Source organism: Podarcis bocagei, assembly GCF_964188305.1.
Source record: "Podarcis bocagei genome assembly, chromosome: 1".
NCBI lineage: Eukaryota > Metazoa > Chordata > Lepidosauria > Squamata > Lacertidae > Podarcis > Podarcis bocagei.
Window position 1 is genome coordinate 45,547,365 of NC_138125.1, and position 26,901 is coordinate 45,574,265.

Genomic DNA, 26,901 nt, shown 5'->3' on the forward strand with positions numbered 1-26,901 from the left:
ATGAGATGAAACAAAATGTTCATCTGAAACCATGTGTTTACCATAATAGCTACTCTGCTTAATATTTTTTTCCTTGATAGTACGAGTGAACGTTAACTCACTGTTTCTCGCTTAATATAAGGTATTGCTTCTGTGATGATTCAGTTGCCAGGCTCAGCAGTACCAGTGGAAGTGAAAGGTATCCTTCCGAACTCCACAGTTCCCATTACCTTGTCTGCTGTAACCAGTAACTCACTCACTCCAGTTGCAGAAACAGCTCCAGAGCTCACTTCAGGTATACTTGCATTAGTTTCTTACTAAATTTCTGGCACTGAAAAAATGAATTCTAACTGCAATAACTTACCGGCTTCCTCTTTCTCCCTATTGTATTTAATTGATTTATAAAAATATTTATATACTACCCTCTTTCAAAAGATCAGGGCAGTGTACAGCAACATAAAAAACCTTTAAAAGAAGCATAGAATGATCACAAAAATGACTGGCTACTCAAGAGAAATGTGAACAACTACATAAGCCTATCAGGATGTAATAAATATTACTGTCTCACCTCAACAGTCCTTTCTTGCCAAAAATGTACAGTTCAGACTTTTCCAGCACTGCCCACAAGACTCACAACATCTGCGATCACTGTAGCTAAAGAAGTTCATAGCATAGTGTATGTCTCCAGTCTCACAGGTGTTCCCATGCAAATGTGGCCTTTGCTGCTTTAAAATGTGGCTGCAGTAACAAAAACTTCATTATATTCACATGTACAGTGCTGGGGCAGGGGTGTATTTGGCAGTATAAAGATTACCTTATGAACAACTGGCATCCAGCACCTCTGAGGATGAGGCATGTATGCCTGGACCTATGATTAGTTGTTGTCAGTGGCCCCAAGGTTTCCATAGTGTGAATTGCCCCAGAAATGATACAGGCAGCAGAAGATTGTTCCTGAAATTGACTTCTGCACTGGAGAATTAGAAAGTAGCTGATGTAACACAGCTTTTTAAATGGGTTCAGTGAAGACTCTGTGAAATGACACACCAGTTAGCTTAACATCTGCTCAGCTTAAAATAGTGGAAATTATTATTAAATACCTTTTTTTACAGGACTTCCTTACCCCAGTCCAGGGTCCTAATTTGTTCTTCCCCCTGCTCTACTTTTTGTCCACATGCCAGTCCACTGATTGGGACTGTAAAAAGAAAAAGGAGAAATAAAGTAGACACACACCCAGCCCCTCACCCTGAAAGGGATGCAAACCACTCTTTTGAGGGGACACTGCACATACATGAGTCTTGCATTCAAGGACAGCGGGTGGCCAAAGGTGAAAGTGACCCTCAGGCCACTGATTTCTGCCACCCTGATTCCTGCTGAAGGAGAATGTTTTTTATTACTTCTGCAAAAGGAAGTCCTGCCTCGCCCAGCTGTTGGAGTTCTTCAAGAGTATTGGTTATCAGGGTTATGGAAAGAGGGTAGTCCTCTTCTGAATCAGCAACTGCTTAAAGAGCAGGCGGCATAGAGTAGAAATAAATGGATAGTTTTTACGGAGAAGGGAAATCTTGGGATCCCCCAAGTAATACTTTGGTTTTTTTAACTTCATAAATAATCTAGAGCAGTGGTTCCCAATTAGCTAAGTACTGCTGACCCCCTGTTTTTCAAACGCCAACAAAATGGGTAGTCAACAAAATGGCAAATGAGGTTTATTATAAATAACTGTGAAGTGATGCGGATTGGGGCAATCCCCCCCCCCCCAACTTCAGGGTATGTTAATAAGGCCCGAACAGGTAGAGGCTAACAAGGAAGGAGATCTGTTGAAGTGATAAGTGGTTTACACTTGGAGAAGCCGTTTAGGACAAATCCTGTCTCCAGTATTCTAACAGGCCTTTCTTTGTTCTGGCTTACAGAAAGTGAAGACTCATTCATGATGCCAAGAATAGTAAATGTGACATCACTGGCTACTGAGGAAGATACAAATTTAAACCTGGATGCAAATAAGAATCCTGATGTAACCTTGGATACTGATTCCCAGACACCTGAGTCTTCCTTGCAGGTAGTATCACATAAAACTACTGATCTTCGGTCACCAGAAAAAGCAGAACCTTCTTCTGTAAAAGGGAGAGGCACTACTGGAGCAGTACATGATTCTCTTAAGCGAAAAGAGAATTTTTCACAAATAACAAACATCTCTAGTTTGAAGGCATCCCCAGAACCATTTGCAACAAAATCTGAAGAGTTAGCCGGAAATCAGGCAAGGTTAAAACAGATGAACAAGGGAAGTGATGGACAAAAATCAAAAGAATCTTCATTTCAAAAGCTGCAAATTAATGAACCCAATGACTCTGGGATAGAAATGGAGCTGCAAAAAGTAGCCTCTGCAATACATGAACCAGCACTGGATGCAAGTGACTTAATGGGCATAGAGGAGACTGATGACACAGATGAAACCCTCACCTCCCTGCTGAATGAAATTGCATTTCTCAATCAGCAGTTGAATGACGATGCTTCAGACATATCAGAACTCCCCAACTCCCTGAGCTCTGGCTTTTCTCTAGGGGATATGGAAAGTCGCAGGCAATCAACTACTGCAGAAGGCTCTCCTTTTCCATTTGGTGCCATGAGTGGGAGCTTTAAGGACCTTTCTATAGTTCAAGAGAGCAGTGATTCCATAACTCCTCTTTTGCTTCACTTGGCTGATGATGATCTACCTGATGGCAACAAGAACTCGGGAAATCCTTCGTCTGATTCTGATGCTTTAAAAATCATGTTAGGATCTGAAGTAAAGGACCCAAATCCTGATCACTCGGCGGCAAATAGTTGTGGAAGTGGAAAAACTGAGCAATCTGTGGCAAAGACAAGAAGTGTGTCACCTCCCATTCTGCAGATGAAAACTAACCTGGAAGGTGGCAAAGCTGACATGGCATGGAGGCCTATGCCCAAACTGGCACCACTTGGATTAAAAGCTGCTAACTTTCCATTAGAATCAGAGGGACAGAATACTAAGGTGATGCCTTCATTGGCACCCGTTGCTTCAAAAGAGATAAAAACTGCACAGCCAGTGACTAGTCCAAGTCAGGACGGTAATGAAACACTCACTTTAGCACCTGAGGCTGCAGAATCAAAATAGTATTGTGGCTTTACCTTCAGGTGCTTTTTGGTAATAATGTTTGATTTTTCAGAGGCTTTCATAGTTAATCAGAACTTCAATTATGACACATCTCCAACATCTAGATTCTTAGGTTGCATGTGCCAGCGTGCATGTAATATATGAGGCTAGGTGTTTGAACTTGATTGGTAAAAGATGACATTCAATCAAGAGTAAGAGACTAGTCAGATAAATTATGCCCTTTTCACAGAAAGCATCCATTTGAGATATTTTCAAACATTTTTAGCATTTCAGAAAAATTATTCAGGACTGTGAATAGCTTATATACATATATCTTAACATATTACTCAAGGGCCTCATACAAGCATTTGAGGCACAAGATGTATTTTTTCCTCTAATATCTATAAATTGAATAGTTTGGGGGCTTCGCTTTTAACCTAGTGAATGTGAAAGGATTTCATACTATAAAATGATCGTATATTTTTGTACACAGGCTTTTTTTGTAAATACATAAAATAATGACATTTCATATATATCAAAAAGTTAATGATTATTTCTAATGATTGTAAATAAGAAATTTTGAGAACTAACGTGGCGTCTGAGTGCTCTGAACAGGTCAATCACTGTTAAATCTGAAAATTGCTGCATTTTTCTTGTCTTGAATAATTGTACAAAGCAATGTAGATCTGTGTTCCAGCTATCCTGGCAGAAAGTATTAAGGCTTCCCACTCCCTGTTGTGATTTACTCATATTTGAAGCTCCTATCTCCAGGCTCAACCAGCTGGCAATAGGCAGTCTTCTGCATACATGCTGAAAGTAGTACACAAGGTCCAGTTTGCTCATACAGGAAAGTCTCCTGCACTATACATTAAGCCCCTCCCACTCTCCATCTGTGTGTAGGTTAGGTATATTGGGTTGGACTTGATGGGTAGTTTCATTATTATTTTTCATGATGTTGATTAGATGTACTGTGTAGCCACTGAAACTCCCAATTTAAAGTAAAAAAAATAGCACAGGGAAACCAGGATTTATTCTCTTGCCTGGTTCAGTTTTTCACAGAAAATTGCAGCCAAATGCTTTTACCTGCACTAGGAAAAGATACAGATATTAATATATTTTTCTTAATGGGGCTAAAAGCAGCTTGGGGTAAGATAGAGGATACAAAATGAGAAATGGTTAAGACATGCTCTCCCTCCATGCCAGACCTTCACTTTGAAATGTAGCCTTAGCAATGTGCTTTACATTTGCTTTGCTTTGTTATTCTACAAAGTAAAAGTTTTTGATGAGGATGTCAATGTAATGGAGGAAGCAATTCAGTATCTTCTGTAGTCTTCAGTCTTTTTGTAAGTTCTCATTTCTTGCATGCTTCATGATGTTCATTCACTGCCTTAGGATTTGGAAGGGAACTTAGCATGGTAATCCTAACCTGCTTGGTTAAAATCTATTCCAGCACTTCTGTGTTAGAGATCAAAATTAGTTCAGTTGGCTAATTTCCCATTTTGTCTGCACTGACACCACCAGTATGCTAGAAACTCCACTTCTCATTGGGGCACTTTTCCCTCAATTTTTCTGCTTCTTCCCTCAGCCCTTTTTGGCTACCATCTATTTGTATCAAGCTATTTTAAAAATCCAGATAGGGGTCTGACAGAAAAATATACCACTAAAGACATCTTACTTTTTGACAAAACGGCTGGTTTGGAGGGACTGTATGTATGCATTGTAATTTAACAATAGGCATCGAAGAATTAGAGGGAAAACTCTGTGTAAGTAATCAGCAAGGATCTTCAAAGTACTGAATACCTTTCTTATAATTATCTCTTTCCTCTCATCCTCCATATATGTGTTTGGCCCCAAGGCAAATCCAAGTACATCCTAAAACAGTTCTATGAGTTTTGTTTCAACTATAGTCTAGAAAATTATGTATGGGGATTTTTGTAAATAATATTTCAAGATTATGAATTTCATAGAGAGTGTTTTGTAATCGAGAGAACAACTGAAGCCCTGAAATGAAATGGGCACATTTTCATTTGACCAAGATTTCTGGATATTTGACTTTTAATACATCTGTAAATAGGCTGAAATGTTTTTTTTAAAAAAAGTATAAAGAAATGCCAGATTTCATTTTTACTGTACATTCTCTCTTTTTCTGAATTTTTCCCAAAACTGGTATTTTTGTAAACATTTAACCACAGAGCCTATCTCAGTAACTATAAAATGGAGAATGTGTAATATTAAAATAAATAGTCTTCAGCTAAAAGCTGGCCATGAACCATTATTTCTCTGAAAGAAGGCATATGAAAAATGTTTTATTGGGTACAAGTTACATCACACAGGGAGAAGAGTCAGTGGAAGAAGATTGGAAGAAATTTAAAGACTATCTACAGAAATATTGTAAAATTGATGAATGTTAGACTGATGTTGGATAGAAATTAAGCGGTTTTCAGCTGTAATATTATAAGGGAATATGAAAAATGGATTATTTAGGTAAAAACTTAATGTCATAATATTTTAAAATTAAAGACTAGGATAAACAAAGAGGGTAGGGATTTGCTGAACCAACAAACCGAATTGGAATACAAAAAAGGGAGGTGTGAGGAGGTCCGGGAAATAAGCTAATGAAAAATAAGCAATGGAAAGATGGAGTTGATTTTAACCATTTTTTTATTTTTATTTTTTTTTCCTTTTTTCCTTTTTATTTTGTAATACTTTAAAATCTTAATAAATATCTTATAATAAAAAAAGAGAGAGTTCTGGTTGATAGCCTCACTTATACAGAACTTAACAAGGCAATGACTGCAGCATGGAACCTCTAAGACAGTGGTGGCCAAACTTGGCCCTCCAGCTGTTTTGGACTACAACTCCCATCATCCCTAGCTAACATGACCTGTGGTCAGGGATTATGGGAATTGTAGTCCCAGAACAGCTGGAGGGCCAAGTTTGGCCACCACTGCTCTAAGACAACTTGGAGTGGTTGTGCTGCTGGAAGAGTGTCCAGTTTCTGGAAGGAGCCAGTTTCTGAAGTCACCCTTATTTTTGTATAATCAGTGATTGCCAACTTGACTTACATTTTCAATTTAAGAGAAAGCCCCTTCGTTTTGCTATTTATTATTTAGACATGATTCTATAAATATATTCATTAGCAGCATTAGAAAGATGCAGTTGACTAACAACCATGAACATCTAATCTTTACCCCAATCTACCTCCCATGAACCTTAGGCAGCATACATGATTCCCCTCCCTGCTTTATTCTCACAACAGCCATGTGGAGTGGATTGGTGATGAGAGAATAACTGACCCAAGGTGACCCAGTGAGCGTCATAACATAAACCTCTGCTGGAGTGAGGGTTGCAAGGGCTGAAAATTGTCCACATTGTTCTCAAAGTCTGCCACCAGGTGATGCCAATTGCTTTAGATTGGCGTGCAGTCCATATCAACGCACTATATCTGTTCTCCGTTGCTCAACACACACAAACAGCTTTGGGCATTAAATGTTTGTAAATGAGGCATACAGATCAACTAGTCTAATCCCCTTTGCATACGGATACCATTGGGCTACCTCAGAGTTTGCAAGGGATCTGCTCATTTTATAGGGATTTCAGTTTTGCAGGTCCTATTCATATAATTCTGGCTTAATTCCAAGCCCTTTAACTATAAGGCAGCTCAACCTGTGTGGCTTCAGTCCTAACACCAGTCATGACTGGTGCCCATCAGGACTGGCAGGACAGAAGGCAGGGGGATCAAAAGTAGGACTGAAAGAGTGATTAATATTTTTGTAAGAAATAATATTGGGAAGCACTATTTCTCTGACATTTCCCATCATGGTCTGAAAGCTGAATCTCATGTGGTGAAGGATGTATAAAACTCACAGTGGATTAAGGGCTATCATGGGCTTGGTTTCAAGTGCTTTTGTATGGACGCAGCTTTCTCCTGAGGTAACATGAAGTGTCTCTAAGAATCAGTTGCTCTGTTCATTGGTGTGAGCTAGAATGTGACCTGTAGGCCAGTCAGGCTAGGAATTTCACTGAAATGATTCATCTGGGTTGCTGTTTTGCTTGCAGGAAGATGAAGGAGGGAGAAGAGAGCTTCTGCATCATAAACACAGCTTGTAAGGCAGCATGCTATCAGTCAACCCACTTTTTGAAGGTTGATGTACTGACTCACAATATGGGCTTGTAGTGAAATACTTAAGCTACTGTTTCACCATGAACAAAATGAGCTTCAACCTACTTCCCAGAATGCAGAATTGTGGCAGATCCAATTTATCACATTCTACTGTTAAAGCAGTAAAAGAAGCTGAAATGTGCATCAGTTATATATTGTTGTAGGTTTGGGTCAGTCTGCATCATGCCCTGTGTCCCTTCTAATTATTGAGTTCCTGTATCTCTGGGGATGGGACATGGGTGGTGCTGTGGGGGGACACGGGTGGCGTTGTGGGTTAAACCACAGAGCCTAGGACTTGACGATCAGAAGGTTGGCAGTTCAAATCCCCGCGACGGGGTGAGCTCCCGTTGCTTGGTCCCAGCTCCTGCCAACCTAGCAGTTCAAAAGCATGTCAAAGTGCAAGTAGATAAATAGGTACCGCTCCGGCTCCCTCGGCCAATAAAGCGAGATGAGCGCCGCAACCCCGGAGTCGGTCACAACTGGACCTAATGGTCAGGGGTCCCTTTACCTTTACTATCTCTGGGGATAGAGGTATGAGAGCAAGCTGTCGCAACTAGTCACTTTAGACAGTTGCAATACAGTGGTCTTAGCTGGCCACTTAAACACCATGATTAGCATAACCAACAAAGTTGCTGTGTACCATAGGGCAAATGGGTGGGATTTTCCTCTTGCCTGGCTGGTGGTTAGAAAGACAGTGGTCAGAGTTGTGTGTGAGAGCTGAGCAGTAATAAAGCAGGCTGAGAAGCTGAATACAGATCAGTGCTTGATTTGCGCTGGAACCCAAGGCTGTGCCTAGTGGAGAAGCAAGATCTGTTGGGGTGTTAATGTGGGATGGGTTTTAATGAAAAGGAGAGGATATAGTAATTCAGTTTATCCCTCCAGGCCCCCATGTGTGTAGGTAGAACAGAATTTCAAAAACCCATCATCGGCAGCCAATTTAAAAGCATAGGAATGAGGCTGTAAACCCCTGTTTTTGAGCAAGTCCAGCTGCAAGTCCGGCTTCCTCCTCCTTACCCCGCTTAACAAAAAATCAGGCAACAACTTTAAGATATACTTGCTTTATTATCCAAAATGATTTATTTACAGTATAACCAGCTTCAGGCAAGTGTCTAAAACTGGAGCAAGCAGAGGCATGTCTGCATACAACTCTGATCAACAGAAGAGAGAGGAACAGGAGGTCTTATATGCTTCTTCCTCTCCAGGAGAGGAGGGGAATATGACATCACACAGAGCCCTCTCTACCAATTGTATTTCTATGGTCTGAGTATTTGATTATCAGCAATACAGCTCCGTGGCATTAGCTGCTTCTCATGCAAACTAGCAAGCAAATGCAATTGTTAGGTTTGGCTGCTAATCTCCCACCGTGAACCCCTCTGCCTTAGACTCAGGTTGTATATATGTGTAAATAAACCATATATCCTAAAGAGACCACAGTCTCCACTGGCCCTCATTCCAAGGAAACTGAACCCTGGGTAAGTGCCTGGAATCTCTCACCTTTGAAAGACAGGGGTGGCATACAACCAAGAACTATCCAGCAGTCACAGAAGCTCTGTCATTTATTGGCTGAGGGGACACGGGTGGCGCTGTGGTCTAAACCACTGAGCCTCTTGGGTTTGCTGGTCATAAGGTCGGCAGTTTGAATCCAGGGTGAGATCCCGTTGATTTGTCCCAGCTCCCGCCAACCTAGCAGTTTGAAAGCATACCAGTGCAAGTAGATAAACAGGTACCACTGTGGCGGGAAGGTAAATGATGTTTCTGTGCGTTCTGGCACTCGTCATGGTGTTCTGTGTGCCAGAAGCCATTTAGTCATGCTGGCCACATGACCAGGAAAAGCTGTCTGCGGACAAACACCTGCTCCCTCGGCCTGAAAGCGGAAATGAGCGCTGCACCCCATAGTCAAATTCTACTGGACTTAACTGTCCAGGGGTCCTTTACTTTTTAATAAGGACTGTGAGAGTTGTCTTGGGTGCCTGCGGTTTACAAATAAATAAGCATACAGTAGCTTTCCCCCAGCTGGTAACCTCAGATGTTTTGGACTAATACTCCTATCCTCCCTGACCATTAGCCATGCTGGGGCTAGCCCATAACAGCTTGGAGAAGGCTGGCCTACAACAGAGAGATAAACAAGGTCATTCTAAATGGATATTAGCTGACAATCCTCATTGGCTTGTATGCAAAACTCTCTTGAAATCATTCTTCTTTCTGACATAATATTTGCTTTTATGGTTTTATTTCTGTAACAACAAAAAGAAATATTGCATAAGGTCAGTGTGTTCTCATATTTATATCTGGCCTTTATCTCCTCCCCACACGCTTAAAAAAAGCAGTTCCTCGTGTCCATTTATATTCTAGGATTGCATTCTACTGTAATTCTTTTCATCTGTCAAATGAACCGTTTTTTCCTGTTCTCATGGCTTGAAGAAATGTTACTTTGGGCTGTTCTGCCTTGTTGAATGTTATCACTATCTGTTTAGGATATTATAGCTGGTTCAGCTCCCTGGCATCTAGAAAATTTCTTTGGATGAGCTAAGAATCATTCTACAGATTCTTGCATTGCCTACTTTGGAGAATTTCACAACAGCATCATATGAGCAGGCAGATTCTATTCCTTTGTCTTCGCTTGTGTAGTAGAAATACAGTGGTACCTTGGTTTATGAACTTAATCCTTTCCGGAAGTCTGTTCTTAAACCAAAGCCATTCTTAAACTGAGGCGCGCTTTCGCTAATGAGGCCTCCCACTGCTGGTGCCCTTCCACTGTTTGGCTTCCGTTCATAGACCAAGGTAAAGTTCACTAACCGAAACAGTACTTCCGGTTTTGCGGAGTTCTTATACCGAATAGTTCGTAAACAGGCCTGTTCTTAAACCGAGGTACCACTGTATATGGTTTGATTGGTCCCAAAGAGTAAGTAGGCAATTATATTTATTATTGTTGTTGGAGTTTGGTACAGAGTGCAGAAATAAATAGTCTGGTAAGACTGCTAGTTGAAAGAACAAAGAAACTGAAGTTTTTTTTAAAACAAACAACCAAACAAACCCAAAAACTAACAATGTAACACAAGACGTTTCATCATGGTCAAGATTCTCCCCCCCCCCTTTTTTTTTTAAAGAAACATGAATTTGGAGCATAATATCCACCTGTGAGTACCATACAGGTTGTGACTTTAAAATATTTAAGGAATAGAAGAGATCATGCAATTATACATACACACACAATGAGAAGACTGTAAACTGCCGCTTATGGTTAGCAGAGGTGACAACACGCATGGCTTCATCTCTTTCATTTCTTCTTTTACACTAAGCCATAATAAGCCAAAGGTGTGTGCTGCCGGATATCCTTTGGCCTTAGGCATGATGTGACTCACAGGCTGAAGTGTGAATTTCTGCAGTGTGTCCATTTAATGAAATGTAGCTAGCATGACAGCATTCATAGGTATACTTCAAGGGGTGGGTGCTGGTTTAGCTTTTAAAAAATAAAAAAATAAAATTACAGCTTTTACTCACAACAAGGTGCCATGTGTTTTGCTGTGTGCGTGTACAAAAGAGTCCCTGAATTTATAAGAGGTCTAGCAAAATACACTAGGGAGTGTTTTAAGGGATAGTTGCATATATAGGAATTTTGGCTCAAGGGGTTCAACCAGATGGTCTACATAATAGTATGAGATGTTTTCCAAGTGCCTGGCTTTGGCTTATCTGCAGGTGTGGCTCACCCATATCTCGCCCATTCCACAATTTTCACGCGGCTGCATATCATAGCAAAGTGTTCTTCAAACCTGAGTGCCCAGATGTTGGATTACAACTCCTATAACCCTTGACCATTGCCTAAAGTGGGGGTGATGGGAGTTGGAGCCACAAGAGGTTTAAACTGTTTTTAAAAGTAGTTTAAATTGTATTAGTATTGTCATGTTTGCCACCCTAGGCTCCTTTGAAATAAGGTATGGGGCAGAAATCGAATAAATAAAACAACAAATACTATACTACGCTAAAAAGTATCACATTGAATTTGGCTCGGTAATGAAATTGGCAGCCAAATCTTTGGGCAGAAGTGTAATATTTCATTCCTGGCAGCAACTGTGCTGCAACATTCTGTAGTGACAAAAAGAGCCTGGCGGATCAGGGCAATGGTTCCCACAGAAGCCCGTCAGAGGCCTCTGGAAAACCCGCAAGCAGAATTCAGGCACAGGAACATTCTCCCCTCCTGTAGTTTCCAGCTACTGGTATTCAGTTGCTGCCTCCAACCATGCCTCCTCCATGAATTTATTTATTTATTTATAATCATTTTTATTGATTTTCCAATAAAAAACATCCAATTAATCTATCAAATCATAATGCTCCTGATAAAAAGACAGTTGCAAAAATATATACTAACAAAGCTGTATTCGATGGTGATGTTTGACATGATTGAGAATCGTGGACTCAGGGACGGAGAATTATAAAATGTCAAAATCAAGATGTGGAAAATATGGAAACAACAAGGAGAGGCAGGACTGATATGTGGAGATATGCTTCAGAGATCCAGACTGTGGGGAGCTCCGAAAAATTAATAATTATAATTTGGACTATAATTTGGTCTTTTTTATTTTAGTTTTTTATTTTAATTGGAAAATTTATTTATTAATCCTCTTGCAAAGCCATAATAAATTGGCAGCCATGACTACCTCAGGAGTGAGTTCCACAGTTTAACTCTGCCCTGTGCAAAGACGTTCATGCAGGTCCTGCTTTCTGAACGCCGTGGGTTCCCATGAAATTGTTTGGTAGCTGAGAGTTTGTATCACGAGCTGACAATTTTGATTTTTTCCCCCATGGGAACATTTTAAATCTGTGAGTGGTCCAATCTCTCCTTTCTCTAGTGCTTCCCGACATGGCTACAGCCAACCAACAAAAGAGAGAAAGGAAAAACTAATTTGTCCAATCTCCTTCTCTCCCTGGTTTCTGCCCCCAAATGGCTGCCACCTACCAGGAAAGCACAAGCAAATAAGGAAGCAGGCAAACTCCAGCTATTCGGATATCTGAATCTGTGGTGTGTATAGTAAGATTTGGGTACTAATTCCTTGTATTCAGATAAATGAATGAATGAATGAATGAATGTAGAGCAAGCATTTGAAAAGCGGGACATGTGTGTACTTTCTCTTCATTTACCTTTTTTTATTTAGTTTCTGAACCAACCATAAGCAAAGGCCAAAATAGAGTACATTGCAGCAATCCAATATTAAACTTACCAAAGCCTGGACTCCTGTGGTTAAGCCATCCCAGTCTAAGGGAAAGCCACAGCTGTAATAGCAGCCAAAGTCGGTAAAAGGCATTCCTAGCTACTGTGGGGCCTCTGGTGCCAAAGCACATAGGGGCAGCCATTTTCTTCTCCTATGAGGTAGTGGCGCATCATAACATACTGCACTCCCAGAGGTTTTTTAGTGATAACCTTTCAGGGAGTGTGGCAAGCACTGCACTTTCTAACTGCTCTCTCTCTCTCTCTCTCCCATACCCACACCCACCATGTTTACTCAGAAGGAAGCCTCGCCAAGTTCAGTGGAACGTTCTTCCAAAAGAAGCCAGCGCTGGGATTAGAACCTTTGTCAGACCTTGGCCTAAAGCATTAAAACGAACAAGCCAACCTGCACCTCTATCACAAACAAACTAACAGGTTCTGTTGATTACAAAGGTGTGGATCAGTATGTTCCCATCCTTCATGAAGCTTTTCAGCCGCAGGCCTCACTTGGGAATTACAACTGTTTCTCCCCTGGGCTCCCAGGTGCATGTTCCCTTATCCAAGGACCCAACCCAGCTAGTTAGAAATAGGGGGATGAGTCATTGCCCTCTCTTCCCACCCATCCTTTAGGAGTAGCAATTAAAAGATAAAAGAGGCAACCTGATCCTGGACAAATTTCAGAAGAAGAAGAGAAGAGTTTGGATTTGATATCCCGCCTTTCACTTCCTTTTAAAGGAGTCTCAAAGCGGGTAACAATCTCCTTTCCCTTCCTCCCCCACAACAAACACTCTGTGAGGTGAGGGGCTGAGACTTCAGAGAAGTGTGACTGGCCCAAGGTCACCCAGCAGCTGCATGTGGAGGAGCGGAGACGCGAACCCGGTTCACCAGATTACAAGACTACCGCTCTTAACCACTACACCACACTGAAGCCAAATTAACAGGCCCAGTCTATACAGCAATAGGTTTAAACAGTAAAGGGTGTCTATTCAGAAATATGTATTGCAGATTTCAGTGCATCTTGTTTGCAGGTAAAGGTAAAGGGACCCCTGACCGCTAGGTCCAGTCGCAGATGACTCTGGGGTTGTGGCGCTCATCTCGCCAGCTTCTGGGTCATGTGGCCAGCATGACTAAGCCGCTTCTGACGAACCAGAATAAGGTTGCAATCTGAGTCTGGTGGGTTATGGATATAATCAAAGTTCAGAGCCAAAACAAAATATTTGCTGTCTGACATAGAGCAGCAAATAATGCTCCAAGTCAAGGTGTGCATTACCTAAGGTTGGTAAAGTCTTTTCGGCACCTGAAGCAGAAAATTACAACATGTGCCTCTCTCATTCCTGGACACTAAAAATACAAATTATAATATAAGCAGTTTGCTGTTCTATGCCTAATGACAGGGCTGACCCTTTCAAGTTGACTAATGGGCAATTAGCTACAGAAGAGTCACCTTAACCAGTCTGAATGGCCATCTACCTGGAATGTATAATATTTCCCTGGAAGTCATTGCTACCCAGAAACAGGAGTATAGAGGTGATGAATCAATGTCTGTATTTTGAAAATGTGAAATTGCATTGAACCTATAATCTAGGTTCAAAAATCTTTCTTAGTATCATAAACTATGTTTTATGGAAACAGGACTGCATTGTATTAAGCCAGAGTTCCCCACTGTGTGTGAACCAGGGAAGTCTGGCTTAATGGCAGTAGATAAACAAGGATACGCAGCTAGGATCAGATAATGAGCCAGGAATTAAGAGCCAAACCTAGCACAAGAGTTGAGAGGGAACGAAAGGGAACAATTCCATAAATGGACTATTTAAATAAATGCCAAATAAATGGTGCCATCCCACCTTCTCGCCAACCCAACCTCTTTTAATTTGGCTCAGGAAAAAATGAAATATATTGCATATATTATATATTGCATATATTAAAATGTTCACTAAAGTCCTAAAGCACAAAACAGTGAAAGAAGGGGCACACACAGAAAAACGGCAAGCACTGTATCTGCTAAAAACTGTTGGCATAATTTTGTTAAATTTTGGAACAAAATGGTAGCCCAGATGACAGAATTTTGAGTGAAACTTCCCTCCACAGCACAATTCCTAAATGTTTACTTGAAACTAAGCCCCACTGTGTTCAGTGTTGCTTACTCCCAGGTAAGTGTTTACAGCAGCCTTATCGCTGTAAGGTTTACTGTTTTAGAATATGGAAACCAATGCAGGCACTTGCAGTGTGAGACTATGCAGGGATTACAAACATCCTTCATGTTCATGGGCTTTCTTCAGGAAGTAAATCCTACTGAACAGTATGGGATGTTCTCAAGCAAACTTTAATCGGATCTGACTGTGTGCATTTTTTAAAGGATGCAGACTAATATCAGATATAATTCCAGGTATCATATTTATTACTGCAAGAAATAGGCAGTTCACACCGCATAGGGAATCATTCTCTCTAGAGTCATGATCACTACTAATTTTGCATTTATTATGCATGAGTACACACTGGAGCGGCATTAAAAAAAATATATGAAATTCAAGGGAACTAGGTCTTGAATGAAGGGATGCTACAAAAATGGTGTAATTAGATAAAAGTAGAAATGCCTGCATTCTGTCTTTCATTTTTATCTCGTGAACCACCCCGAGAAGTACGGCAGTATATAAATTTAATAAATAATAAAATAACAATACCACTGGAAAATCCAGCCAGGAGCCAGGCAAGCTTGGAAGAAGCCCCCTGAGAATTTACACCAGGCTTCCTCAACCTCGGCCCTCCAGATGTTTTTGACCTACAGCTCCCATGATCCCTAGCTAGCAGGACCAGTGGTCAGGGATGCTGGGAATTGTAGTCTCAAAACATCTGGAGGGCCGAGGTTGAGGAAGCCTGGTTTAGACTAGCTAATGGCAATGCTATAGGTGTAGCAGTTCGGCCTGGGCAGGAGATGACCTCTTCTTCCCTGGGGTAATGGAAACGGTTCTCCTTCTGCATTCCAAGCAGCTGTTAAAGGCACAGGGGGTCCTGCCGCGGGAGGCGAGGGCGGGGAAAAGAGTTAGCCACCCGATTTAACGGCGTGCTCTTTAGTAACCCACTAAGCAGCGCCTCCGGTTTAGCCCCCGGGGGCAAGTTAAAACGTGCCCGCTTGCGAAGGAAGCTGGCCGAGGAGCCAGGGCTGGGTCGGGCTTGGCCAAACCGGCTCCTTTTTTGCCTGCGAAGAGGTGACTTGGCGGGGAGGGTGAAGCAAGGTCGGTCTGCCTCTGTTGGAAAGGAAGGTAACCACCGCCTCCTCCTCCCTACAGGGGCGCTGAGGTCGAATCCTTAATCCCTCCTTCACCCGGTCTCGAGGTTCTCCTCTCCTCCGTCCTCCTTTTCCGTTTCGCGGTTTGGCCTGCCTAGGCCACCGTCGCCGCTGCTGCCGCGGAATCTGGCTGGCTGGGATCTGTCAGCGTGAGTCCTGCGCCAGAAGGGATACAACAAGCGCAGCGGGCGGAGGGGCTGGAGCGTGGAAGCGAGAAGAGCGGTGGCCAGCCCGGAACCTGGCGAGAGGAGACAGCTGAGCGAGGAGGAGGAGAGCCGTGACACGGCAGGCAGCCCTCGGGGAGGATCCGGCTGAAAGAGAGCCTGGCAGCCTCCCCTGCACGGGCGCCCCGGCCACTTCCAGCCTCTCGGCTGTCAACTAGCAGGCGGTGGGGAAGCTGAGCAGGGCAGAGCCCGGCCCCCTTTCCCAGTCTCTCCTCCCCGCTAGCAATTTTTTTCCTCCCTCCCCCCCTTTAAAATAAAAATCTGCAAGAGGAACTCCCGACCTTCCTCGTAGTTTTTGAATCCGCTGGCTGCCTCTCGCTCCCCCGCCTGCGTGCGGTCTGGATCCCTGCGAAGCGAGAGGCGAGAGAAGGAGTTCAGGGGAGGAGGAGGGCGCTTCGCGTGCGTTTTAAATCCCACCGTGGCTTTTTCTAAAAAGGAAAAATCGGCTGCATGGACGGGCAGCGGGCAGAGAAATCCCATTTAATCTCCTCTCGTTGCTCCGCAAAGCGCCGCTGCCTCTTCGCCAAGGTAACAAAGGTTGAGCCATGTAGTGGTTTTCTTTTAAAAAAAAACCCCCAACAAAACGGTTTGTGTCGTTGGCTTATTGTTAAGAAGGAAAAAAAAAAAATTGTCCTGAAGGTTTGAATTTGCCCCCTGAATAACGGTGGTTAAGAATGCGCTGGGAAAGGCTTTATGCGATGGTCGGGTATTTTTCGTCTTCGCGCATTTGCGGGCTGGAAGGTGGGGAGGAACAAAATTACCGCAAACTTCTGCCGAAAAATCTGGGTAGGTTTGCCTCCCCGTCCCGAAGCTCTCATCAACCTGAGGTGCGGAAGGTTTTTGGGCCTGACAATCTTGGCTGGTGGAGATTTTCTTCTTGATAAGTAAGGGGGCGGGGGGTGTTCGAAACCGTCGGCTATTTTAGACTTGGAAGATATCCGTTATGTTTAAAATCTAGGCTAAAAACGTTTGATCTAATGGCAGCAAGTTTATTTGCCCAATGCATATGCAGCATCTGATGCCCATTCCTCAACATTATTTTAAAATCGTGAATACTGCAACAACGGGCAGTGCAAGGGGGCGGGGAGAGGAGGAGATGTGGTCCTGATCCTGCTATGCTATTCCCTTGCATGGATCTCTTCAAGGACTGCTTCAATTGTGGGGGACTAACTATTAAGATTGCTTTGGGGGTGGGGTGGGGGGAGGACTGGGTCCATGCTGTAACTTTAAATCCGGACATCTGTAGTGAACTGGTTATTACAGTGGTCTCCCCCACCCCTTTAAAGCTGTCTGGCTCTTTAAAGTATGCTTCCTTACATATGGCGATGCTGGTGGGGAAAGGATTTTCCACAAATCCTGATGAAATTCAGTGACCTTTGATGCATGGCTTCTGCCATTCAGCCTCTATTAGAAAAAGCCAAGATGCACTTGAAGATGTGTTACTGGCTTATGTTAGCTTTGCTGTCTCTTCCCCTCTTTTCTTCCCCCAAAGGTCCATATTGATCTGAGTCTTTTGAACTGACAAAGGAAGTATCTGGAATAGTAGTAATACAAAAGCTTTCAGCAATTGTGCCCTGAAGCGGGAGCCTTATGATGAAGTGAAAAAGGGGAGTGCCCGCAATCCAGAGTCTCTGGACAGAAATGGCCCCCTTAACTCCTCTGGCGTGTTAACCCCTGACTGGGTGGTGGAGGAGGAAAGTGCTTGAGAGGGGGGCAGGGCTACCTCCCCACGAAGGCTATGATGTCGGTTGAAGGCTCCACAATAACAAGCCGCATCAAGAACTTGCTTCGATCTCCTTCTATCAAGCTGCGAAGGAGCAAGCCAGGGAGCAAGCGGGAAGACATCAGTACGAAGGTGAGCGTTCAAACTGTTTTGCATCCTCCTGAAAGCCTCACCTTTGGCTAAATGCTTGGTTGTGTAGGGGGATGTCATATAGGGTGGCCCTTAAATATTATGGAATAGCGGTGCTGGTTTCGCCTGTCTTCCTGACCTGTGCGTAGCACAGCTGGCAAGACAATGATGGTCTTTGTCTGGGTGTGCCTAAAGGTTGCTTTTCCATACTGTATGTGTAAGAAGGTACTTTACGATGCGCTGCACATGGATAGGTGTTGCAAGGCGATGAAGGCACTTCAGGATGTGCTGCACATGGATAGGTGTTGTAAGGCCCCCAGGCAATTGGAAGGGAAGACAGGATGTAACACCTTTGGCTCTTCTCACACAAGGAAGTGTGGAGCAAATGATTGTTTGGTTAAAACAAACCTTTCTTATGCCTTTTGGGGGCACCTCTCAAAAGCAACAAGTGTGTATGCTTCCCTAATGTTTTTCATGTATAGAGATGTAGCCTTTGTTATTGAAGCTTATGGTGTTACTTGACACATGACTGATTAAGTTTAATGAACAGGATTAAAAGTGTCAAGGAACTAAGCCTGTGTTAAGGCAGTGCATCCTTGAGATATAGCGGCCATAGTGGTACGTGTGCTCTCTGTGTCTCTCTCTCTCTTCTAGCAAACCTTCTAGCAAAGGTTTTATGGCACATTCTTCAGTTTGCTGTCCTGAGATTAATGTAGGGCAGAAAGAGCCGTGGACTCTGTTCTCCTTCAGAGGATAAGCTTGTTTTAATTTGTGTGGACAGTAAAATAGGAACAACCAGCTTGGCCACATAGTGAATAATAATTAAAACTGGGGGCTGGGATCCCAAATTCCTGGATGCTTTGTCATTGACTAATTGTATTGCATTAAGGAAAAACATGCACACGAAACAGTGCCTCAGTTTTCCCATCTGTAAAATGAATGTAATTGCTCCTAATTATAACTAATTAGTGATGAATGCTTGCTTAAAGCACCTTGCTTAGGCAAGGTACTTTCTGTATTTAATAATTTTGCAGCTGACACTCTGTATGTTTTCTCAGAATAATAAATCCCAATAGGTGGATTTGTGCATGGGTTTGTTGCTGTATTATAAGAAGCTTTCCCAGTACCCACGGGAGAGTATAAAATGAAAGTAAGCGTACTCTTATTTCAGAGGTACAGCATAAAATTGTTATGAAAGCTGCGTTTTCCTCTTCCGATGTCGCTACTTGAATAGTGATCTAATGATAAGGCTTTCTTTCCCACCCTCTGCTCCATATAAATAAATGGGGTTTATTTCTCAACGTTTTGTGGAAGGGCCTCCTTTTATAGCCAACTGACCTTTGGTCTACTTGGTGCAAAAAATCCATTCTTCAAGCCCTCCCTACTCAAGAGGTGTAAGCTCCACAGTACAATCTTCTGCATGTCTGCTCAAAAGATAAGCATATAGGATTTCAACTGAAAGTAGCTTCCAGACAACCTGTTTTTTGAACAATCGTTCTGATTTGTTTGTGGGGAGGTTGATACGATGTTACATAATCAACTGTTGTCCCACACTTTCCAGAACATTATCTTGTCACTTTCCTTATTGCAATAAGTATGGCTTGCTTTTATTTATTTTGGAAGTGGGTATGTTGCATAGGTCCATTTTCATTGGGCCACCTGAATTTGCTGGAATGCGATTGAATCCCATCCTCAAAAAAAAAAAAAAAAAACAGCCTGGAAACACCTATAGTCATCAAAATCCAGTTTTGCAAAATTTAAAAGTATCCAGACTCTTCTTAATGTGCCCATGTGCTTTCAAGACATGCAGGGTTTCGAAAACGCTCTTTAGTGAGGCATACACCTTTCTAATATACTGTATTAGTGTTACTGTTTTGGCTAGTGGGAGTTGCCTGGTCCTTAAGGGAAACCATCTGTTTGTTCTCCTCGTCTTCCTTTTTTTCCTGATTATGTGGAAGTGCAGTAATTTCTTGGCTCATTTTTTCTTACCCTGCAGTTGTCTGTGAGATGGTAACTTGGATGTGGATGCATCTGAAGTTAGTTTACAGTTCTCCTCCCTGTGAAGGAAACTAAGAAATGCATGCAGATTGCCTATGCAAACTCATTTTGTTTGCTTGATTTATTGAATGCATGATTAGAAGTGGTACCAGCTTATTTGCAATGCTATCAGTTTTGATTATTGTTCTGTGAACCGCCCTGAGACCTCCGGGTATAGGGTGGTATAGAAATTAATAATAATAATAAATAATGATGAGAACTTGAGATGGGCTAGCAACAAGATGTAAAAGTTAATTGTATACAGAAGCACACAACACATGAGGCCCAGATAGTCCCTTCTGAGCAACACATGCCACCTGTGATTATTGTAAAAGACAGGTATAATGGGATACCATAGGAATGGAGTTATCTTGTAGATGGGACAAAATGAGGAAAGCTATGAAATATAGTGTCCCCCGATTGCTAGAGTCCTGGCCACCTCTTATCTCTGTAACCATGATGGTAAAAAATGTGCTCTTTCTAAAAAAGGAAGAGGTTAGGATACTCATATTTTATGGGACGAATGCCTCCTGTTTTATCGAGACGTACCGTATTTTTCGCTCTATAACACGCAGATTTTTTCTCCTAAAAAGGAAGGGGAAATGTCTGTGCGTGTTATGGAGCGAATGTGTGGAAAAATAAGGCAAAAATCAAACCGCGCTTCAGGGAGAAGGGAGCTCCGTGATACAGGAAGTGGCAGCTTTCCTGCATTCTGCCTCAGGGTCTTACTGCCCGCCCTCTCTGTTTCCTTGCTGTGTTTGCTCAAACGGAACAAAGAGCAGGGAAAGCCCCTCCCCTCCAGGCAAGTAGAGAGGGAAAGCAGAGCGTCCGAACAAAGAGCAGGGAAAGCCCCTCCCCTCCAGGCAAGTAGAGAGGGAAAGCAGAGCGTCCAAACAAAGAGCAGGGAAAGCCCCTCCCCTCCAGGCAAGTAGAGAGGGAAAGCAGAGCGTCCGAACAAAGAGCAGGGAAAGCCCCTCCCCTCCAGGCAAGTAGAGAGGGAAAGCAGAGCGTCCGTCCTTCTATCCTGTCCCTGCTCCGGAGGAACAATGTTTGTGAAGGGAAGAGAGATTACAGGTTCGGCTTAAAATTCTGATTTGACTTCCTGCTTTTTGTTTTTGGAGACACACAGCATTCAAATATGCTTTCTTCCATTTAAAGAGGGAGAGAGAGAGAGAGAGAGCACACGCTGGCTGGCTTGTGTGGGTGGGTGGGGGGAAACTTTTGCCTTCCTTTCCTCACGTTATAGCCCTCTCCTGCATTCTTAGCCTTCTGTGTTTTTCCTTCCCTCCCCACTTAAAATGTGGTTACAAAGCATGGATCCACATGGATCCTCAGGATCTTTGCATTGGGTCACCCCAAATTCACCATCAGAGCACACAGCATGTCCATGGCTACAGCCTGCCCCCCCCAAAAAAATCACGCACCCACTGTTGCCTGGGGCTGCAATGGTGCAAAAACGTGGTTACAAAGCATGGATCCACATGGATCCTCAGGATCTTTGCATTGGGTCAGCCAAAATTCACCATCAGATCACATGTCTGTGGCCACACCATGAAGCACAAAAATGATACGTCCACTGTTTCATTCAGAATATTTTTTCCCTTGTTTTCCTCCTCTAAAAACGATGTGCGTGTTATGGTCAGGTGCGTGTTATAGAGCGAAAAATACGGTAATTTAACAAGAGGAGCGTGGGAAACTTCTTGAATGGCCCCGTCAAATGATGAGAAATGCATTTAGAAATGTATATTCCGCCCTTTGCTGTTGTCGCTCCCATGACTTATTGCAATAGTAAATTTTACCTGTCCCCTGCTTCCCAGATGTCTAATTAAGTGCAAAAGTGTGGTAACATTCTCCTCACCAGCTGGCTGGACAGTGTAGATGACTGTGTAACCAAGTTGTGATAGGTGAACTATTAGGGATTTGGGTGGCGCTATGGTCTAAACCACTGAGCCTCTTGGGCTTGCTGATCAAAAGGTTGATGGTTCAAATCTGCATGATGGGGTGAGCTCCCATTGCTCTGTCCCAACGTCTGCCAGCCTAGCATTTCAAAAGCATACCAATGCAAGTAGATAAATAGGTACCACTGTGGCGGGAAGGTAAACGGTGTTTCTGTGCACTCTGGCTTCTGTCACAGTGTCCCATTGTGCCAGAATCTGTTTATTCATGGTGGTCACATGACCTGGAAAGCTGTCTGTGGACAAATGCTGGCTCCCTCGACCTGACGTGAGATGAGCGCTGCACCCCATAGTCCCCTTTGACTGGACTGAACCGTCCAGGGATACCTTTTTACCTTTAGGTGCACTATTGTAAATTACTACTTGGTAACTGATTACTACAGAAACCCAGTCCCACAGCTGAATCCTGTAGAATAATGGGCAAATGCTGGCAATCTGTAACCTCTACTTTGTGAAAATGATTTGCTCGAGGAAAGTGATGGGACAGGACCATCTTGTACAAATGTAACCTTGGAATTCCTTCCAGTTTTGCCTCTCTGAAGCGCAGTGTCATATTTCAGTGGGAGTAACAGATATATTAATCATTGCTATTGGTTCCACCTGGAAAACTGCTGTTTGAAAAGCCTAATTCTCACTGAGGTGGAAAACTTGTGCCTTGGCTATACTTCAGACTACAGGAGAAGGCTGAGGTATTGACTGCTCCTCCAAACAAAAATAAATGATAATCACATAAAAAATAATAAACACAACTGTGTACACGTAGTAAAACAGATGTAAGGACATTTCTCCCCAATATCCTAGTTTTTTTAAAAAATATGTGGCATTTTATGTTTTTTACAGCCTGGTTTACTTCCTTGAAGAATAGTAATGTTAAGAGATTATCAGTTCATGAAACAGGATCCTCAGCATGCCTGATAATTCAAGTGATTTTCCTTAACACACTACTTTTTCTTGCATATTGGTTAACGCTGCGGATGCTGTCAGCTGGGCAAACATGAAAACCATTTGAAAAGGAGAGTTGCAAAGTCACAAGTTGGAAATCTTAGCTTGAACAGAACTAATTCGACATAGTGAAGTTACCACTCCTGAACTGCTTCTTCCTGGGTCTTGCTGTTTGTCCTTCTCCATAGCCTGATGAGGGGAAAAGAGGCATCTCACTTGCTTCAGTCAGTGGTGGAGGCAATTAGACCCAGAGGAACATCTGTTCCTCCAGATGTTGCTGGACTCCAACTCCTGCCTGCTCCTGCTGCTGTTACCAATGTTGTAGTTGTAGTCCAGGAACATCTGGAGAGCCACAAGTTCCCCAACTCTTTTGTGGGAAATAAGAGCCAAAGGCCTATCTAAGCCAGCATCCTTTTTCGACAGTGGCTAAGGGCATTTATTTATTTATTTAGGGTTGTATTCAGCACTAGCCCTACCTGAATAGACCTAATGAAATTAATGAACCTAAGTTAGTCATGCCCATTAATGTCAGTGAGTCTATTTGGAGCAAAACTAGTATTTAATACCACTTCATTTAACAAAATGTATATCCTTCCTTATTGTCAGAAAAAAACCCCTACGTGGTAAGTAATATAAAGGTAATGGCCCTCTCCTGCTGCTGTTACCAATCTTCAGAGGCACATTGCCTCTGATCAAGTAGGTAGTATATAGTCATCATGACTAGCAGCCATTGATAGGCTTATTCTCCACAAATTTATCTTAATCTTAATGCTAACAAAGGTCCAGACTGTGTCCTGGTCTGGCAAACCAATTGAAAAAGGTCTTCTCTTTAATCACAATAACTTCTCAGATTGTCTTAGTTCAGTAAAACGGGGCAGCTTTGAGCAGATTGTGACTGGGTGCCGGTGACTATCTGAATTAGTGTACTGGCTAAGTCAGCTTTCAAAGATCAAGAATGTGGCATGTTTCTTTCAGGCCTGAAGGATGCCCTTCAGGCTTGATTGATCTTGATTTACTCAGTTTTCGACCTGGTAACTGAGTTTGTGTGTGTTTCATCTCTCGGTGTCCAAGCGCTGCGGCTTGTTTAGAGAAGGATGCTTCCTAATTAATGACTGGGTCTGCGGTGGCGAACTTCCCAGTCAGTGTGGTACCTTCTTTGTCTTCAAGAGGTTTTTTGGAAGATGATTAGAGAAACCTGTTTGTGGGTCTGAGGGAGACAGGGAAGGAAGATGAAGAGCTGTATTTTGGCCAACTGGCTCCCTTCCACAGTATCTTTAGAGGAGAAGCGGATGGGTTAAGCTTAAGCAGGACTCTCATGATTTTAGGTGAAAACAATAATTTTGCAGGCGGTGTATATAAATAACATATGTGTCTTCTACTCGGACAAATGTAAGAAACTGGTGTTGGTTGCATTGACCTCTAGGCATATGTACAAAAGCCTGCAAAAGTATTTCCCCCCCAAAGCCAGGTCTTGGACCTTAATGTTTCTTAAACTACCACAGAATTACTGGATTGGACCCAGCAGAGACAAATTGTTTGAAGTCATAGCTTACACTGCTGTATGATTTCAAACTTTAATGTGAGTTGGGTAGGAAGGTGCCAAGGCCTACTCTTGACTATGTCAAAATATCACAGCAAAAAAGTAGTGGGTATTGAGAACTTTTGTTAGGTTATTTTTCTTTATGCCCCAGGATAACTAATGTTGGCATCTGTCTGTCTCTAGAGACAATGGAGTGTACCTCTGGGGATGAAGTCAGACCGCTGCATTGGCAGCACTGAAGTGATCTCCCCGGGCACAAGCCTAGGCAGTGCGTGTGGAGGTCCTGGGCTGCCCAAATGACAAGACCACGCCCCCCTCACTGATGTGGTCCAAAGGGAAGCAGAGCAATATCTTTGACACCAGCTTGGCTGCAGGAGTTGCTGGAAGGAGGTGTACATGGCACCGTTCAGTCATTTTAGGGACTCCACTCCGGATTTGCGTCAGCTTTACTCCTTATCCTTTTCTTCTCCCATAGATATCCTGCAAGGCAGCGGAGGTTTAGGATCAGAGTTTTCTTTCTCCTATATAGCAATGTTATCAATGCAAGTCAAGCAGTTGCCATGCCCCTTTGACTTCTTTGAAGTTGTTAATGAATTTGTGCCGTTGGACATAGGCCTGTTCTGTACACAATATATTTGGTGATGCTAGTTGCTAATGGAAGGCCCATGACTTCTCCCAGCAGTGAAGTCTGAATAGTTGAAAGAGAAAATGGAGTGCAATTCAGTGATTTAAGAATTAAGATTATAGGTTGCAGGCTGATTTGTGTTCAAGCAATTCCTTGAATGTTCCAGTTAAGAAGCCCAACTCCTCAAAGTGCAGCTTCAGTAAGTTTTGACTTAATGTGATTAAAATGAAATCTCTTGGACAGAGCCAAATGTTATAATGTCAGCTAGAAAGCTTTGAGTTCAGCCTTCCTAAGCCCTACAGTGGAAATGATTAGGACAGTAGAATGTTCTTAAAAGTCCCAGCCTTGATTATTCTGATTCTCTTAACTCAGGTTGTTTGTGACCTGGTTTGTGCATGCAGCTGAATGAGGTGGGAGCAATATGAAGTGGGAGAATGGACCCTGACATTGAGGTGGCAAGTGGATTGTGCAATTTTTGAATGATTTGCTTTAAATGAAAAAATAGTGAAACAGAGAGGGTCTAGCGTGTGCCATACTTTTCCTGGATGCTACTGAGTAGACATGAATAGGATTGTGTTTACAGTTATCTCATGAGGGCATGTGGCATTTAGCAGAAGAAAGGATGCCCACCAGAGGCGGTTTTAGGGCAGTGCCACCAGTTCGCCAGCACTGGGCACGCAGCTGGGGTGGGTGCCTTCTTATAGCCAGATAATTGCTTGCCCAGCTGACAGGGTCCTAGAGCCCTCCTCACTCCTTCCCAAAGCCTGATGCCTCTTACTTGGCTTTGGGAAGGGAAGGCCAGGGCTGGAGAGGGCATCAAATTTTGGCTTCACACAGGGCATCACATCACCAAGGTCCACCCATGTGCCCATACCAATGGCTCATTCATTGGCTGTGTAGACAGTAATCTTGTGTATGTAGATGAGGAGGACAAGTTCAAAATTCTCCAGGTGTGTAGTGACTTATGGACTATGTGAAGATGATGTTGGGCTGAGGTGATGGTTCTTCCCAGACCAAGGAGTCAGAACAGAGGAGGGGCGATTATAAGTGGGTGTAGTGCTGTGGCCTCTCCATATGAAGTACAGTGGTACCTTGGATTAAGAACTTAATTAGTTCTGGAGGTCCATTCTTAACCTGAAACTTTTTCTTAACCTGAGGTACCACTTTAGCTTATAGGGCCTCCCGCTGCTGCCATGCAATTTCTGTTCTCATCCTGAAGCAAAGTTCTTAACCCGAGGTACTATTTCTGGGTTAGCGGAGTCTGTAACCTGAAGTGTCTGTAACCTGAAGCATCTGTAACCCGAGGTACCACTGTACAGTTTAGAGCAGGGGTCAGCAAACTTTTTCAGCAGGGGGCTGGTCCACTGTCCCTCAGACCTTGTGGGAGGCTGGACTATATTTTTTTTTGGGGGGGATGAACAAATTCCTATGCCCCACATATAACCCAGAGATGCATTTTAAATAAAAGCACACATTCTACTAATGTAAAAACACACTGATTTCTGGACCATCCGCGGGGCGGATTTAGAAGGCTATTGGGCCAGATTTGGCCCCCGGCCTTAGTTTGCCTACCATGGTTTAGATCGTGGACTGTTAGTGCAGGGAGGCTGTTTCAAAAAGTCATAGTAGGGTAAGGGATGGGGTGGAAATTCTGTTCACTTTGCATTTGAAGAGAAGCCTACCAAATCCACACTTTCTGTAACAGTACATGAACCAAACCAAATACATCATTTGTAATATGCCATTTTCTGAATTTTGCAATTTGGTTCTCCAGCCAAGTGATGTGTACTAACACGCATATACAAAGTTTAATAATAATAATATACTTGGGTAAAGTGTCCATAGAATGCATACATTTATGAAAGCAGCATACAAAATGTGTTACTTTAGTGAAGGGTAAAAATAAAAAAATTCCTTCCAGTAGCACCTTAAAGACCAACTAAGTTAGTTCTTGGTATGAGCTTTCGTGTGCATGCACACTTCTTCAGATACT

The 26,901-nt window shown here is 42.9% G+C and overlaps 3 protein-coding genes and 1 long non-coding RNA gene across 12 annotated transcripts in view; 2 read left to right on the plus strand and 2 right to left on the minus strand.

Moving 5' to 3' along the window:
• Nucleotides 1–5,339, plus strand: part of LOC308594268 (MAX gene-associated protein-like) — a 40,963-nt gene extending 35,624 nt beyond the window's left edge. For all 5 annotated transcript variants that reach the window (XM_081207219.1, XM_081207215.1, XM_081207218.1 and 2 more), the window contains exons 24-25: nt 122–274; nt 1,884–5,339. In XM_081207219.1, the coding sequence (XP_081063345.1) occupies nt 122–274; nt 1,884–3,103 (1,373 nt within the window). In that variant the 3' untranslated portion in view covers nt 3,104–5,339. The remainder of the gene's footprint in view (nt 1–121; nt 275–1,883) is intronic.
• Nucleotides 1–26,901, minus strand: part of SPTBN5 (spectrin beta, non-erythrocytic 5) — a 397,537-nt gene that overhangs the window by 22,377 nt on the left and 348,259 nt on the right. The gene's annotated exons all lie outside the window — the stretch shown is intronic.
• Nucleotides 10,263–15,825, minus strand: LOC308596260. Its single transcript, XR_014012423.1, has 2 exons — nt 15,770–15,825; nt 10,263–10,704 (listed from the first exon to the last, which is right to left on the minus strand). It is a non-coding gene; the product is annotated as an uncharacterized lncRNA (long non-coding RNA).
• The window catches only part of MAPKBP1 (mitogen-activated protein kinase binding protein 1), a 125,429-nt gene continuing 114,451 nt past the window's right edge, over nt 15,924–26,901 (plus strand). For 2 of the 5 annotated variants that reach the window (XM_081207659.1, XM_081207657.1), the window contains exons 1-2: nt 15,925–16,485; nt 17,450–17,812. In XM_081207659.1, the coding sequence (XP_081063785.1) occupies nt 17,696–17,812 (117 nt within the window). In that variant the 5' untranslated portion in view covers nt 15,925–16,485; nt 17,450–17,695. Of the gene's footprint in view, nt 16,486–17,449; nt 17,813–26,901 lie in introns of all 5 variants that reach the window. The other 3 variants (XM_081207656.1, XM_081207658.1, XM_081207660.1) reach the window with 3 other exon arrangements.